Here is a 17,694-nt window from a genome sequence, read left to right as displayed (position 1 = left end):
ACTGTGATGTACTTCTCCTATATGCCGCTAATCTCCAAATCGTCTCTGTTCTCTCACACCCAAACGACTTTTTCTCCCCTTATTGATCAAAAGTTTTATTTTCCCAGTTTTGCTCCTGCGATTCATCTTTTCCCCTCTAAGCAGGAGGGACGCTCGATCATGTTTGTATAAATCCTTAACTCCAGCTCGAGGCACTTGGTTATTTGCCCCTGATTTGTGTTTTAAATCAGTCTGTTTTTAAAATTCCCTGCCCATCCCCGTATGGTGATATGCAAAGCCTTTTGGTGAACGCAGTAACAAGGTTAAGTCTTGTCCGTACAGCATGAGCGGCAGCAATTGAATTACCGGTAATGTTTGTTCTTCTGCAGTTGAGCTAATCAGGTCTGAGCAGTGGAGCGTATTGGGTTGTGGATGGGAGGCATCTCTAATGGTTTCCTCTTGCTCTCGATCCTATTCCTAGCTCCTGGCCTGGCCAATTGATGCGCCTGACGCAATAACCACGGTCACCATCACTCCTGATTTCCACGGCGTTCACAGTGGCTACATCACCAGCTTGAAGAAATTCACCGCCTACTATACCTCAATCCTCTGCTTCACGACCCCAGGTGATGGGCCATGGAGTCCACCGCTGCTGCTGAAAACTCACGAAGACAGTAAGTGGAGCCGTTCCATCCGCAACCGCTTCTCGACGAGAGGCTTGTGGAGCATGTTCAGATTTTATTTGCCCCCAAATGAGGTTCCTAATTAGGCCGGATCTCATCAATCAAGCAATGCAAAGGGTTATTAACTGCGGGTTGAAAATGGGTCATTTCGGGATGGGCTTGCCATTCAGAGAAACGTCCTTGCGAGTAATTTCTCCATCTAGGCAGAACTTTTGCCTGATAATTGAGTCGGGACTCATGAAAAGTGTCAACTGCTGTTGAATTACCATATTATTTAGAAATCAGCTAATTAATTGATAAACCAGGGCCACTGCACAAGCTAAATCTACAAGAAAGAGGGCTTTGGAATTCATCTTCTGTGTGTGTCTCCATAGTGTGACATCACAAAATGACTAAAAGTTGGAACTGGGGGGGGGGGGGGGGGGCAGTGTTTTTATTGCTTATAATATGTTGGAAGCCACCCTGATCCTGTGAGGAGAAGGGCGGCATGTAAGTGTAATAAAACAAATAACGAAGCTCAGCCGAGATCTCGTCCAGTCGCTGTAAAAGATGCCCCCAACCTACCTCCCATTCTGTAAGCGCCACAAACGTACATGTCTTGCCAAGGACTCAAAATTCTTAGCACTGAATGCAAAACTAAATAGGACAACAGAGTGCTGTTTGCTTTGGTTCCACCTGAGCCCTTGATCCAAAATGATATTTTCAGCCCTCTGCTTCTCAGATTCTTATTTAGAAATAAGTAGGGAAAAGGTATAGCATACTTGATGCGTGATAGTGTACATTAGGAACGTTTCCCCTGGCCTGATGCAGCGCAGGCTGATGGAGAGAACTATCATTTTCTTTGGTGTACGAGGCAAGGACTCTGCAATTCCCCACTTCCCTGTCAAAATCTCACCCCTGCTGCTGTGCAGAAAACTCAGACGCTGCAGGAGAGAGGGACGGCTTCCTGACATGGTTATTTCCTGTCTCCGTGCCCCCTGAGAACTATCACTTGCTTGTCACTCTCCCTGCAAAGCAGGAATCGTGTTGACTGCATCAGCCTTTAGGAAGCCTGACTCCAAATGCTGACAAATTGGCCTTGGGAGTGGTAGCGTGAGAAGGAAAGCACTGGCTGCCTGCTAACCCTGGCAGTGGGCAACTTATGGGGAAGCAGGTTTTCAGGAGCTGTATACCTGGTCCTCCAGTTGCTCTAACAGTTTGTGAATGGGTCAGTGCTACTGAAAACTGATTGATATTTCTGGGGGCTGAGAAGAGCAGCTCCGGGAGAAAGAGAGCCTGGTCTGGCAGTGCTGGAGGACCTTGGATGGGATGCCAGCTCCTCCTGCTTCCAGTTCATCTCAGAAGCTTCAGAACTGGGCAGAGAGACCTGGACGTGGCTGTCAAGCCCCTCCCTGGTCCAAACTGCCATAGATCTGTGAAAGCTTCTTAAGCTGAACCGTGCTCACTCTGAACTGGAACAGCAGACAGGGCGGTGGCTAAAATAAGGTACTGCGGAAACATTTCGGGCTTCCAGAATTCCTTTGACGCACACTGACCCAGCCTGAATCCTGTCTCTGTTGGCATTCAGTCATGTAGCATTAGGAGAGGTGCCCCCCTGACCCCCCAAGTTCAAGGGAGAGGGAATATCCTTTTGACATACTGGAGAGAAATTGTCAGTCACAAGAGGGGACTGTGTGGCTCCATGCTGTCTCACACTCTTACCCGGGAGAGGGGGCGAGGCCAACCTGCCTTTGCTGTGTCCTGTTCTAATCCTGTGCGGCACACAGTTGCTGTAGCATGCAGAATCACCCTTGCCAACTTCCTGGTGGGGCCTGGGGTTCTTCCAGACTTCCATCACCAGACTACAGAGATCAGACACTTTCCTTGGAGATGAAAGCAGTTTGAGAAAGTGGACTGTATGAAATTTATTTATTTATTTCCTATACCGCCCACCTCTGGAGGGCTCTCTATGGGGCCCTCTTCAAACACACCTTCCCTAGGCACTGCCCTTAAATCTCCAAAAATTTGCCAAGCTGGAGTTGGCAACCCTAGTACATTGGATGACTTCTTGAGGTCCGCTGTGTCCATTTTGGGTTGCATAGGAAAGGGTGCTTCTCCAGTGTGGTGTAGTGGTTAAGAGCAGGTGGATTCTAATCTGGAGGACCAGGTTTAATTCCTCACTCCTCCACCTAAGTGGCGGAGGCTTATTGGAGGTGAACCAGATGTGTTTCTGCATGTCTACATTCCTGCTGGGTGACCTTGGGCTAGCCACAGTTCCCTCTGAACTCTCTCAGCCCCACCTACCTCACAAGGTATTTGTTGTGGGGAGAGGAAGGGAAAGGAGCTTGTAAGCCCCCTGAGTCTCCTTGCAGGAGAGAAAGGTGGGGTATAAATCCAAACTCTTCTCTACTTCTCCTCCTCCTCCTCCCTGCTGGATCATTGGGGCTCTGCTGCCGAAGGGGGCCAGAGCAGCAGCCCCCCCCCCCCCCAAGCAGGGGCCCAGCCGACTCCTTGCCAACTTGCCAGCCGTCAGACCAATGACAGAAAAGCACAAGAATGTTGGCATTTGAGGCAGGCTTTTCAGAGCGTGATTCTATTATTGTACCTGACAGCCGTCTCCGTTAGGAAGGAAAAGGTGCAAATATTGAAATGAAAATTATTGTAATCTTTCTTGAGTCTTTCCCCCACACTTTTGTCTTGCTTGAGAGAGAGAGTGAGCCAGAGATTCTGCCGTGACAAAATCACTGGTAGTAAATAAGCACAATTTGAGCTGTAATGTGTGAAGAGAGAGAGAGAGAGAGCCTGTCTCCGACGCCTGATAAATGGGCATGGGTGTTCTGGAATTTCAAGAGAAAATTGCAATTTGATTGGCTGGAAAATTTGCCTAGGGTGTGAATTCAGGGGCGATCTGTCTTCCGCTCCCTCCCCTGCCAAAAATCCAGGGGAACAAGAACATCTCAAGATCAGAGAAGTGAGAAGCGGCAAAACAGTTCTTACCCTCCTCTAATGCCCACCACCAAGAGGAAGGCTCGTCCTAGGACACGCATGGCAGTGAAGTCTTATGTATCATCCAGGGAAAGGCAATAGGAAGCTGGCATACCTGGGAATAACTTGAGCGGAGAGCCCAAGGATGAAGGTGCTTGGTGACTCTCCCTAGCCAGGGAAGGAAGCAACCCTCCCCCAAAGAATAAGGAATGGAGTACAGGTAATTCCCCCCTTCCTTCCACCTTGCCCTCTGCCCATCACACCTGTGCCATGCCTGGTATTTGTTGAGCTCAGGTTGGGCATGACAAGGTGAAAAGTCTGGGGAGCCAGCATAGTGTGGTAGTTAAGTGCAGGTGCACTCTAATCTGGAGAACCGGTTTGATCCCTCGCTCTGCCACTTGAGCTGTGGAGGCTTATCTGGTGAACTAGATTAGCTTGTGTACTCCAACACATGCCAGCTGGGTGACCTTGGGCTAGTCACAGTTCTTTGGAGCTCTCTCAGCCCCACCCACCTCACTGGGTGTTTGTTGTGAGGAGGGAAGGGAGAGGAGATTTTAAGCCCCTTTGAATCTCCTTACAAACCAAACTCCTCCTCCTCTTCTGCTTCTGCTTCTTGTCCTGCCACAACATAAAGTGGGAGTCCGTGGGCCCTGATTGATTTTGTCCCAGACTCAGTAGATGCAGCCAGCTTGGCACCAAAGGTTCCCTTGGAATAAATTTCACGAGTCTTCATGGTACCCCTGTGGACTCCTGTACAGCTTCTGCAAGCAAAGGAACTGCCACAGCACTTTCCCGTTTGCTCAGAGCTGCCAGCAAGCCTGACAACAGGGCTGATAGGAAATATTACTGATCTGCCCTGGCTAGTGGGCATCATGATGTGGGGTACAGCTGGACTCTTTCCTTCAGCCACGGCTGGATGACCCTGCAGAAGCCAGCTGACTCTCAACTGAATGTTTTTCAGATCACTGTTTCTAGATGAAACACAGATTCTGGCCTCAACACCCAGAAAAATAAACAGCCTGCATTTTATTCCGTTCAGACAATGGCTGTAATCAAGCATCTGGTTTAAAGCGAGTCCCCTCCCCCCTACACACACGTACAATTAACTTGAACTTAACTCTTGCACTTCACAGATCGTGTCTCGAACTGGGGTTTTTCTTTGCATAGTATTTCGATTTCCTGGATGCTGGAAAACCTCGGTTCCGTCGTTTGCCCTGCATTCCATGTGCAGCGTTGCCAGTTGGCTGCGACCGGCCTGTTGGCAGTTTTCCTTCTCCATTGCTGGAGGGGAATTAGAGGCTAGATGAAAGTGGGCAAGAAAGAGAATATGGATTGGCAGCTGGGGTGAGCAGGGGGGTGCTGGAGGACAGCTCACTCCAGCAGGGATCCTGGGAACAGGGGCAGGGTGACTATAGACTCCAAACGCACTTTTTTTCTATATGTTAAAGAGAGGCTAGCGAGTGAGATTATAAATCAGCCCTGGTTCCTTCCTCGAAGATCAGAATTGAAGGAAGACCGCACGTTTTTTGACAGTCGTTCTGTTTTACGCTGTTTCATTGCCCACCAGGGAATGCTGTTTTAAGAGCTGTTGAGTTCCAGCCATAAAAATCCCTCCAGGAGTTCCACCTAGTTGCATGCATTTGCTGAGGAATCGCTGCTTTGAGAACGAGCATGTTTGAAATAGCCGCCTGGAAAGAGTTGATTCCAGGCCGAGCGGTGACAGTCTTGCCCTTGGGTTTGCCCTTGTGAAACTGTAAAGGTCCCGGCCAAAGTCACGCAGTGCCAGGGTGGACATGAGACAAATTAGGCTCTTCGGAGACCTGGGCAAAAGCTGTCGCTTGTAGGGATGCAGCCGGGCTGCCTGTTTCCATTACATTGCATCAAGAGAAAATATCGGGAACAAGAGTGAGCTATTCAGCTCTGGCCACTCTCTTCAGTGCTGTGATTCTCTGGAATGAGAATGGGGCCAGATATAATTCACCCGGGTGATAACTAGAAGGGCCCATTTTCCTTCTCCTGCGGCTCTCTGCCGGCCCAGGCTGGGTGTTTTATTCTTTCGTTTTAGAAGCTGCTGCCTTAATTGGATCTGAGCTAAATGGGGAGGGGCGGCGGTGCAGCTCCCCCTGTTAATAGATTTTCCCTTTTGCTGTTGCCAGGGCCGGGAGCCGTGGGGCACTTAAGCTTCACGGAGATTCTGGACACTTCGCTCAAGGTCAGCTGGCAAGAACCTGTGGAGAAAAATGGCATCATTACAGGCAAGTACCAGCAACGAGCTGCTATGAAGGCCCTTCTGGGGAAGGGGGGAAACATCAGAAGAAGACAGTGGTCTTGGGGATGAGAGGGGAGGGGAGGCATACATCACGCTGCAGCCATCAATATGGACAGCTTTTCTGAGGAACCTCCGACTGAGACCCTGGGCACGCTGCTACCATTTCCCCCCCAGTAACTGAAAAGTCAACACCAAGGCCCTAGAGAAGGCACAGATCCAATTACTTCCACCTGACAATCATGCAGGTACACCTGCTACAAAAGAAGAAATCCGCTTCCCACTGACTCTCAAAGCTTGTTAAGCCACATGCTGCCCCGTTCTGTTTTTCTGCGTCCTTCAATGGTTGGATAGCCAGTAGGGCATTATATCAATAGCCCCAGGACCTCGTGGTAGTTACAATTCAGGTGGAAATTTACTGTTGGCAGCGTTTATGGTTTTGCCTTTCTCTGGAAGACTCAAGGCAGATCTCAGTTAAATATCCAGAACCAATAAATCACATCAAAACGATATTGAAAATGAAGTGAACAACCACCAAGTTTATAACGTCAGAGAGCAGCTGCGTTGGTCCGCAGTGGGACAGTTAGATTCAAGTCCAGTAGCACCTTAGATTTTCAGGGCATAAGCTTTTGGCTGTCAAAGCTCCCTTCATCAAATGCGAGGAGGGATGAAGCCCTAAGCTTTTATATCCCAGTCAGAAGGTGGGAGGGGTGTGGTAAAAAAATGCTTGTAAAGAATGCAAAGGTGTGATCAGCTTGAGGGCAGAAAATTAGCATCTGTAGTGAGATAAGAACCCTAATTTATAACATGCCTCTTGGTGGTGATGGACCCTGCTATCAGGTTGCACCCAGCTTAGGGTCATAGTGTTCTCAAGGCAAGAGGTGTTTAGAGGTAGTTTGTCATTCCTGCCTCTGCTTAGCCACCCTGGACTTCTTTGGTGACGCTACCTGAGCACTAATCAGGGCTGGCCCTGCTTCACTTCCGACAGATAACGAGATTGGGCTGCCCCAGGCAATCCAAGTCAGGGTAGAAAGCTCTCTTTTATAAAGGCCCTTCTCAGTTGTTCAGATTTTGGCAGACCTGGTTTTCGTGCCAAGAGAGTGTACTGCGTGGAATCTTCTTAGAGCCAGCGTGATGTAGTGGTTAAGAGCAGGTGCACTCTAATCTGGGGAACCAGGTTTGATTCCCTGCTCTGCCACTTGAGCTGTGGAGGTTTATCTGGGGAACTGGATTAGCTTGTGCACTCCAACACACGCCAGCTAGGTGACCTTGGGCTAGTCACAGCTCTCTCAGCCCCACCCATTTCACAGGGTGTTTGTTGTGGGGGGGAGGCGGGGAGGGAAAGGAGACTGTAAGCCCCTTTGAGTCTCCTTACAGGAGAGAAAGGGGGAATATAAATCCAAACTCTTATTCTCAGTGCACCTATTTGCCATTTTGTGTGAACAGAACAACAAGTATATTTTTCAACTTCAGCTCATCTGATCAGAAATCTGATATGCAAATTCAGAGGGTTTGTGTTCCCACACTTCTCCAAGCTGAAGAATTTCATGTTCACATAGTATGGGGAAATGTGTCTCATGCTCTTCCAATATGCGGGGTGGAAGTTCCAAGTCACAGTGAACGAAAGAACAGAAGCATGGGGGCTTTTGTAACTACCTCTGGTCAGCTGTTTCACTGGTTGGGAGCTACAACCAAAAGGGCCTCGAGCACAGGCTTTGGTGGAACGTACCTGTCTGCAGGAAGGCAGTCCTGTTCAGCTTAGCAGACTTTTTGCAATGGGATGGAATGGAGCAGAAGCCTTGACCACATCAGTTCTCTGTTGACCAAGTTCCATTCTCATATTTAGTGCGATTGACAAAGGAGCTGACTTTCTTTAGCTGTTAGTGGCACAAATTGTGCGCTGGGCTCTCACTGATGAACGCGCCTCGGGCCTGCTATTTATCTACATGACTTCTGTGCCCTTTGAAATGTAAGCCATGCATTCTTCTGTCACTGGTAATGTGCGGAAAAATGGCTATTTCTGCCACTTCTTCAGGGCAAAAGACAGCCTGGGTAATTGTCGGAGAGGTTTGTAGAGCATGTGTACGCTTTCTGCGCTGAGTCTGTTTCTTCCACTGAGGAGAAGAATCTCTGGGCACAAGCAGCAAAGAGCACCAGGAATTGAAACTGGTACCAAATCAGACATTTGTTAAAGTGGAATACAGATTACCAAGAAAGGACAGGAAAAAATTGTTCCAAGAAGGTGAAGCATGCACCCTGGACAGGTGTGGTGGCATTGTGCCACACACAACGCATCACAAACAGAGAAGGAGGAGGAGGAGTTGTTGTTGTTGTTGTTGTTTGGATTTATATCCCACCTTTCTCTCCTGTAAGGAGGCTCAAGGTGATTTACAAGCTCCTTTCCCTTCCTCTCCCCACAACAGACACCTTGTGAGGTAGGGGGGGCTGAGAGAGTTCCGAAGAACTGTGACTAGCCCAAGGCCACCCAACAGGAATGTAGGAGTGCAGAAACACATCTGGTTCACCAGATAAACCTCTGCCACTCAGGTAGAGTAGGGAATCAAACACGGTTCTTCAGATTAGAATCCACCTGCTCTTAACCACTTCGCCATGCTGAATAAGTGAATAAGTTGCAGAGCTCTATTTAAAACCCAGCCAAACTGCTGCTAATCTCAGTAGACACCCCCAACCTTGATGGACCAATGGCCTGATGTAGTACAAAGCTGACTTGCGCGTGTGATGGGACAGCTGCTTTTGTACCCATTCCCAATAACGTTAGAAGGGAAAGCCAAAGATCCCTGTTATTAATGAAGAAATACAAAGCTAAAGACAGGTTGGGAGAGGTTTATAAGGAAGAAAAAGTTCCCCATTTCCAGTGAACATGGTGTGCAGGGCTGGTGAGGTGGCTAAATCATTCGTTTCGTTGGAAAGGTCCAGTGGCTTCTCCAACTCTGCTTTGAAATCTGAAAGAGCGCTCTGGAGGGCTCCCACTTCATCACTTCTGCACGCAGATGTCATTTACTGTGGCTTGGTTTTTAATTCTGGCGCACGGAATGAGAGCGAAAGCGCAGAGGGCATTAGGAGGAAGCCGGCCAGCTTTGGTAAATTGCCCGTCCCTCTTGTTGTAAATTTCAGCGTCTTCCTCTCTCCTTCGGTAAACTCTGATTTATGAAGGCTTGCATGCGGAGGGACAGTTTGTGATTGGATGTGCTGCTCCCTCCTACGGAATTTACTCCTGATCAACAGAAAATTATTTCTGAAACTCTTCTGGTCATTAGTTTCAGTTAGGCTGCGGCTTATGGAGACGAAGGAGGTGCTAATCTTTGGAAGGGCCTCTCTCTTCTGCTGGCTTCAGTCTGAGGCAGAGAAATCCTCTTCTGTTCCCCCAAATACTCACCTGGTGCACTTTGTGGGTTTTTTTATCAGTCCAAGGCATTTGTTTTATACCTGCCATATGTCTCCAAGCTTCCCTGCCTAACCCCCTCGCCTGGGCATCCCAGCTTCTTCCGCTGGCAGAACAGTCCATCTGTTTGAAGAAGAAGAGTTGGATTTATATCCCCCCTTTCTCTCCTACAGGAGACTCAAAGGGGCTTACAATCTCCTTTCCCTTCCCCCCCCCCCTCACAACAAACACACTGTGAAGTAGGTGGGGCTGAGAGAGCCCCAAAGAACTGGGACTAGCCCACGGTCACCCAGCTGGCATGTGTTGGAGTGCACAAGCTAAACTGAATTCCCCAGATAAGCCTCCACAGCTCAGGCAGCAGAGTGGGGAATCAAACCTGGTTCCTCCAGATTAGAGTACACCTGCTCTTAACCACTATGCCACTGCTGCTCCTTTGATCTTTGTAAACCTGCTTTGATGCAGCTCCTTTCAAGCAGGTTACTTTACAGGTGTTGGATGGACTGCTGGGGGCCACTTTGTCTGACAAGCTGAAGCCCACATCCACTGTTACAAAACAGGGTTGACCATCTTGGACGGAAGCATCAGCTCCTCCACCTGAAGCCTGCCGGGTGACCTTGAGCCGGTGCCAGTTCTTTCCGAACTCTCTTCGCCCCACCCACCTCTCAGGGTGTCTGTTATGGGGAGAGGAAGGGAAAGGGGTTTGTAAGCCCCTTTGAGACTCCTGGCAGTTGAGAAACACAGCTTCGTGTGTTTCTGTGCCTGAGAACATCCCAATTAAGGGCGATACATAAAGCAAAGGTGTGAGTTGCTCCCTCTGCCTTGTACTTCTAGAACAGGCGAACACAGCAGCTCCAATGCCTCCTTTCAGCATCACCTCTGTTTTGTCTGGATTAAGATTGAGTTTATTCACCTCTGGGTGTCCGTCTTGAGAAAGAGTCTAACAAGCCGCTGTGCTTTATGAACTGTACCATGGAGAACAAAGCCTATTTGGCCTTGTTTTTTGTGTGATGTTCGCAGCCCAGGTGTGCTGGCTTGATAGTTTCTGTTATACACCGGCCCTCCTGTGCGCATCAAGGGGAGTCTGTCTGTCCATCAAGCAGATTCCCCTCGATCCCGCAGAGCTTGGGAGAATGCAAGTGATTGAACTTGTGGGGGGTGGGAGGGATTACTTACCGGAAAGAAGTCTTGCGCTCAACGCTGCGGCTTTGAATTGTGACGAGGGGTGAGGGCGGACACTGAGACAAAAGAGCGGCTAATGAATTCCCAGGCTGAATTCAACCCAGGATTATTGTCCCAAGGATTTCTGATGGAATCTAAAGCAAGTCTATAGGTATGGTTCTTGCTGTGTCACAGTACCCATCAGGAGAGCATTATCAGAGAAGACTCATGGAAACAGTGGTCCAATTCCTGGGTTTTAGCTAAAAAAAAAAAACCCTAGGAAAGACACACAGGTTCTGGTGAGCACACACAGCCTTTAACTCTCCTGGATAGCATTTGTGTCGTTAAAGATTGTTTCAGTTACTTTCTTTTCTATTTGGGGTCTCAGCATCTGAACTGGCACAATGCCATTATTCAGAGAAATTAGCTTCATTTCTTGTCCCTGAAAAGAGCATGGTCACCCCCAGCCGGGTTAGCAGAAGGGGTTTGTCAGTACCGAATCATCTTTGATTCATATGGCTTTAAGAACATCATGTGCTTTCTTGCCCTCATCCTATTTAGTGGTAATCAAGCAAAGTTTTTTTTCCCCAGCAATCTCTGCAGACAAGTCACAAGAAAGGTCCGTGTGCTCCAAAGGGAATAAAGTTAGCACCAGGGGTTCAGAGGAGGAAGGGTAGAGAACAAGTAAAATCAGAAGCAACAGTGGATAAACAACAACCCCCTCAAAACACACACACACACACACACACACACACACACACACACACACACACACACACACACACACACACACACACACACACACACACACACACACACACACAGACTCTCTTTCGTGGGGCGGAGGGACAGGTGTGGTGCCGATTAGGAGGACAGATTTGCTGCACAAAGTTTCCGAAAAGATCACAGAACAGTTCATCGGCTTAAAAGCATGCGTAAGGGCTCCCGCAGAGAACAGAGATATCTTCCTCCACCTTGTTCTGTAAGAATCCTCCGCGTCGTCCTCTGAGCTGATTAGCGTTTCGTCGGGACGTTTTTCTCACCGTTACATTTCTGCAGTAGAATCTCTCATATAAGAACACAGATCCTCTTGTTCCTCAAACAGTTTTCTAAGAAGTTTTGGCTGTGAGATCTCCCTGCTAAGGTTTGCCAGGTGGGACCTTAAAGATCTCCCGGAGTTACAGCTGATCTCCAGGATTCAAAGATCGGTTCCCCTGGGGAAAATGATGCTTTGGTGTTGTATCCTACTGAAGTCTCATCCCTAGATCCGCTAGATCCCTAGCCAAATTTCCAGGGGTTTCCCAACCAGGAGTTGGCAACCAGACTCCCCACCCTTTGCCTAGTGTCTTGACTTGGTTCAGTTTCCATAGACTTTGTGCCCTAAAGGCACAATCATAATTGGAGGGAGATTATTTGCAGGCTTCATCCCTTGCTTTTGCCAACAGACAATGCAGTGGATCAGCAAGTGCAACGTAGGGCGACTCTTCCCCCCCCGCCCATACTTACCCACAACGTGGCTAAGCTAACAGGAAGTAAATAGATTTCTTTGAAATGAGGTGTTCGAGGAGAGTTTTGTGGGTACCGGGGACCACCAAAAAGCCAAATTATTCGGTTCTAGAACATAAGAGTCTTCTGGATCAGACCAGAGTCCATCTAGTCCAGCACTCTGCTACTTGCAGTGGCCCACCAGATGCTTTGGGGAGCTCACAGGCAGGATGTGAAAGCAGTGGCCTTCTGCTGCTGTTGCTCCCCCTGAGCACCTGGTCTGCTAAGGCCTTTGCAATCTCAGCTCAAGGAGGATCAAGATTGGCAGTCATAGATCGACTTCTCCTCCATAGATCAAATCAAGCCTGAACTCTCACTAGAAGCAGAACGATGACAAAGCTGGAAAGGATTTCCTTGATGCTAGAAAAGGCTTTTAAGGCGGAAAACTCAGGGCCCTAATGCAGTCACGAAGAGGGATGAAGGTGCTGTAGACCCTGCACGGCAGACTAGAGAGCCAGACTCCCCGCGGGATGGGATTCTGTTATCTCCTCTGCATCGGTGGGCATCCGATTAATGATCAGATAACATCCTTCCGGGGAAGCGCGTTTCTCCTTGAAGGGTAGTTAATGACTCTGGAGGTTGCTTGCCCAAGTCTGAGTGGCTTCCTCGTGACAGATGTTGGCGTCTGCACAGAGAGCATCCTCAGGAAGCGCCGCTAATAACAGCTGCTTGATTTCTTTGTCATATTTTATTTCCAGGTTACCAAATCTCCTGGGAGGTATACGGCAGGAATGCATCTCGCCTCGCTCGCGCTCTCACCAACACAACCCTCGAGTACAAAATTACGGGCTTGTCATCGCTCACCACCTACACGATCGAGGTGGCAGCCATGACTGCGAAAGGGACCGGCGCCGTCACTTCATCCACCATCTCATCGGGCGTCCCCCCAGGTTAGTCAGCCCCTGGCGCTTCCAACAGCCTGAGGAATATGGGCGAGGGGTTTGTAATGAATTTTTATGCACAACGCCGAGGGGGCTGTTTGGAATCATGCCGGCTAAGTGCCTGGAAGAGAATTAGGCAAATTGAAGCAAGGTGGTTGGTTTACAGAGGTATTTAATTTGCACTTGCGATGGGTTGAATGTACGTGTGGTGTGTGCACAGCATGGATTCATGGGAGATCGTGACTACTCATAATGATAGGACGTTTCCACCATTAACAGTGACGTGATTCATTGCACGGTACCACGGTGCGGGAGGGCGTTGTGCTCAGGTTTATATGAATGTCTCAAGAGCAGGGGCTCTGGACTCTAGCAAGCTAGAAAGAGGGAGCCTGGCCAGGGTCATCTATGTCCTCCCCTCTCCCCCTCACACTTTAGAAAGAACTTAAGACCACATGATGACCAGGGCTCAGGTCAAAATATCTGTCAATCCAAGCAGGGTAAAGCTGTCACCTCTGGGCCTGCCGCACCACAGATGTTTGCTTTGGACCTGATTAATGGTGGTTCAGACCCCAGAGGAGATGCCAGTCATCTCAAGAGAGAGAGAGCCAGCATGGTGTAGTGGTTAAGGGCAGGTGGATTCTAACCTGGAGAACTGGGTTTGATTCCCCATTCCTCCACCTGAGTGGCAGAGGCTGATGTGTTTCCACACTCCTACATTCCTACTGAGTGACCTTGAGCCAATCACAGTTCCCTCTGAACTCTCTCAGCCCCACTACCTCACAAGGGGTCTGTTGTGGGGAGAGGAAGGAAGGTGTAAGCCACCTTGTGTCTCCTTATGGGAGAGAAAGGTCATATGCCTAATAAAGGTTTCTGAATCTGAGAAAGGTGGGGTATAAATCCAAACCCCTCCTCCTCCTCACCTTTCATTCTCCTGCATTATGCCTCTATGGCATTTCCTCACATGCAGAGAGCATAATTCATTAGATTTTTGTCATTAAAATTATATGGGTTTATTTTGTAGTCCAAGTTTCTACCCAGCAGCCTGCATCTGCCATTTCTGAAGCGCCCTCTCCCAAGATATCGAGGCAGCTTTTTGATAGCCATTACAGTTCAATGGTTCAATCTGTAAACAAAAAATAATGGGGTTGCACATGTCGTTGAAGCGTTAGGCTGTGCGTTTGCACTCTGACTGAGCATTCTTTATCTTTGTCTCTTGCAGAGCTTCCTGGCATGCCATCCAATTTAGTCATCTCCAACATCAGCCCTCGCTCTGCCACGCTTCAGTTCCGGCCTGGGTACGATGGGAAAACATCAGTCTCCAAGTGGATAGTGGAGGGCCAGGTGAGCCGAAGTTTAACCAGTAGGATCTCAGTGGATGGGATGAGGCTAATGAAGCTTGATCCTAAGACTTTAAAGCATGAACCTTTAATTTTTCTATCAATGATGCAACTTGGGGTTCTGTCAGGCCTGTGCCATTCTCGGCCTGGCAGCTAGCACGTCCGCTCCAAGGCCACAGATGGCTGTTTCCATTGTCATTGCCTCCCCTCCTTGTTCATTCTTATCTGCCTTCTTCAAGGGAGTGAACTGTCTGTCCTAAACAATGCCACTATTCCCATCGTCCTTTCAAATGCTGATATTATGGGAATGCAAGGGTGGGGGGATTATGGGCTGAACCTTTCTGTATGTACCAGAGGCCAAAGAGCCAAACTTTAGTTTCGGCTATCTGAGCCTTGACACGGTTCCAAATAAGCTCTTGAAATCTTCTTGAGTCTCGTTTGATGACCAGAGTAACACACCCTTACAGGTTCTGATAAAGGGAGGGGTAACCGAGATTGCCCACCTGCGCAGCCAGCAGCAGCTGTTGTGTAGCGATGGCAAGATTAATCACCCAAGGCACTTAGCGAAGCTCTCGGAAAGCACACAGAGACAGCCCCAAAATCTCAAATGTTCGTTGCTTTGAATTTTGTGCCCTTTAACAATTGGAGGCAGTGGGAGAGACCAGGCAACATATAGCTGCTACAGGCAAATAATCTGCAATTACACAGCGCAGTGCACCTGAACTGTTCCATCATAGGTGAGCTGCCCATCTACCTGAACCCCTGGGTCATCAAGCAGCCAGAATTTGGCTGTTCGATGTTGCTGGATGGCCATTTATTTGCCGCCTGTTTGTACTTTCAGTTGCATATGTGGCGAATCTTGCAGGTTCTGACATGTTGCATGCTCTATGTTGTATGCCTCTGCATGGAGGGGGTTTGAGCAAATGTACCCCATGAGTGCTGTTGGCAAGTGAACTCATAGATCTGCTCAGATACACGCAGAGGTGGGATCCAGCAGGTTCAGATACACGCAGAGGTGGGATCCAGCAGGTTCGGATACACGCAGAGGTGGGATCCAGCTCGGATACACACAGAGGTGGGATCCAGCAGGTTCTCACAGGTTCCCGAGAGTAGGTTACTAATTATTTGTGTGTGCCGAGAGGGGGTTACTAATTGGTGATTTTGCCACGTGATTTTTGCCTTAGTTACGCCCCTCCTCTCAGCAGTAGTGTGCAGAACTTGAAGCAGTCTAGCAGGAGGTGCACCGGCATGCATGGCAGCCTGTGCCTGCGTGCATTCGTTTCCTGCCCAAGGACCAGTGCAGCGGCTGCGTCTTTGCCACAGCCCCGGCCAGGAATGCCTTGCCCCGGAATGCCCGGCAACGCCCCCGTCGTGCCCCGCCCAGCCCCATTGGCGCTACGCCACAGTTTGAATCCCACCACCATGGGAACCTGTTACTAAAATTTTTGGATCCCACCACTGGATAGACGTTCCGAGACCTGGCTGACATATCCTCACTAAGACAATGCAGCCATTACACACAAAAGTGTGAGGCTTGTCTTCAGTTTTATTAATCATTTAGAGGGGAAATGCTGATGATTCCAGAACAGCTGAATTTCATGGCTCAGCTGCATTTAAAAAAATTCATCCTCACAGAAGCAGAAATGCTGAGTCATCTGTCTGGGACCTGACACATGGAGCATCGTGGGGTCAGGGCTGCCGTCTTTGCTCTCTAATATTTAAATCAGGCCACTGAATGAGGTCAGCCAGAGTTCTGCGATTTGGTGTCATCAATATGCTAATGGAAGCCAGCTCCATATTTCTCTAAGTAAGCCCCAAAAAACTCCTGCCAGCATGTAGAAGAAGAAGTAGAGGAAGAGTCTGGATTTATATCCCCCCTTCTCTCCTGTAGGAGACTCAAAGGGGCTTACAATCTCCTTTCCCTTCCTCCCACCCCCCACAACAAACACCCTGTGAGGTGGGTGGGGCTGAGAGAGCTCTGAAGAACTGTGACTCGCCCACAGTCAGCCAGCTGGCATGTGTTGGAGTGCACAAGCTAATCTGGTTCACCAGATAAGACTCCACAGCTCAAGTGGCAGAGCAGGGAATCAAACCCTGTTCCCCAGATTAGAGTGCACCTGCTCTTAACCACTACACCACGCTGGCTGTACAAAAAAAAGACAAAGGTGAGACTGATTTGGTAGAGATGGTTGACCTCCTCGCTTTGGAGGTGACAAGACATTCATTTGCCAACACACTGCTTTCGGATCTGCCCTTGCTGTTTGACACAGATTGGCACCGCTGCTAAAAGTGATTTCTTTTAGTTACACCTGGTTTGTTAGCCGTTCCTCTCTTCTTGCTCTAACCAATCTGGGCCACAAGGATCAGCGGCTCCGTCGTTTCACATTTGGAACAATAACTGTCTTTTATGTGGGCTGCCTTCACTATCTTATGCAAAAGGCAGCTCCCCTTTTTCTCCCCTCCAGTGGGAGAGCACGGGGATGAAGCAAACTTTACTACAAAAGAAAACCTCTGTCTGGCTCAAAGAACAGCTACACCTTTAATAGAAATGATTAAAACTATACCTTTTATAGAAATGATTAGAAAGTATGTATCAAATAACCCAATTACCAACAATAAAGAAAAATACAAAGCACAGATAACACATTACAAACAGAAGAGGGATCCCAAAATATACATTTGGCCCTACAAGTCTCTGTATAAATGATCTCCCTTTAGTGAAAATCCAAGTAGCACAAGTTGGAAAGATTCCAAGTGTCAGATGTTCAGTTGGATTCCATTTCAGGAGATGGGCCACATACAGTCATCAGTCAGTGGAACAGCACTTAGCGGTAGTGTCACCCAGGGTGAGTTCAACACTTTCAACCCTTGGTCTTCTTCAGCCACCCTAGTGATGGTATACAGAAAGTGACAAGGTCTCTAGCCCAAAAATACGACGCCAAGAAAGTAACAGACCATATGCATCTAAGCACGAATGGATGAAGCATTCAAAGGCCCTTTTTTCATCCTTTTTACAAGGACTGTCTTTCTCTCTCTTAGGGTCGCCGGCTCTGGTTTGGGAGATTCCTGTAGATCTATGGGGCGGGCTCTGGGAAGGGAAGTGTTTGTTGAGCGACGGGACCTCAGTGTGACGCAACACCATAGAGTCCATTCTCCTTTTTTCCTTGCTACGAGCTTTTCCGTTTCATGACAGGCAGGAATTTAACAGGTGCAGCTGTCCATCTCTGATGACGAAAAAGGCCACCTGTATATCAAACATCTGTTAAAAGAGGCCTAATTATATTGTGGGTTCCTCCAGATCAGGCAAGCTTCAAGAAGTCCACCAGTTTTAATGTGGCTCCAGGCATAGTTGAAGTACGGGGTTTGCTGGAGGGGAGAAAAATCCCAGTCAAGCCCATAAAACGGTAGAAGAGATGGAAAAATGACTTTCTGTGCTTTTTTAAGTTCCTGTTCTCTTAGGTTTTTATATTTTCTTTCT

The 17,694-nt window shown here is 48.6% G+C and overlaps 1 protein-coding gene across 6 annotated transcripts in view; it reads left to right on the top strand.

Annotated features, from left to right (window-relative positions):
- SDK1 (sidekick cell adhesion molecule 1) overlaps positions 1-17,694 on the top strand; it is a 536,293-nt gene that overhangs the window by 393,770 nt on the left and 124,829 nt on the right. For all 6 annotated transcript variants that reach the window (XM_048493601.1, XM_048493596.1, XM_048493599.1 and 3 more), the window contains 4 exons: positions 461-653; positions 5,783-5,881; positions 12,697-12,888; positions 14,099-14,220. In XM_048493601.1, coding sequence (XP_048349558.1) covers positions 461-653; positions 5,783-5,881; positions 12,697-12,888; positions 14,099-14,220 — 606 coding nt within the window. The remainder of the gene's footprint in view (positions 1-460; positions 654-5,782; positions 5,882-12,696; positions 12,889-14,098; positions 14,221-17,694) is intronic.

The sequence above is a fragment of the Sphaerodactylus townsendi genome, linkage group LG04 (assembly GCF_021028975.2).
Source record: "Sphaerodactylus townsendi isolate TG3544 linkage group LG04, MPM_Stown_v2.3, whole genome shotgun sequence".
Taxonomy (NCBI): domain Eukaryota; kingdom Metazoa; phylum Chordata; class Lepidosauria; order Squamata; family Sphaerodactylidae; genus Sphaerodactylus; species Sphaerodactylus townsendi.
The sequence above is the reverse complement of the archived record's forward strand: the minus strand, read 5'-3'. Positions and strand labels throughout refer to the sequence as shown.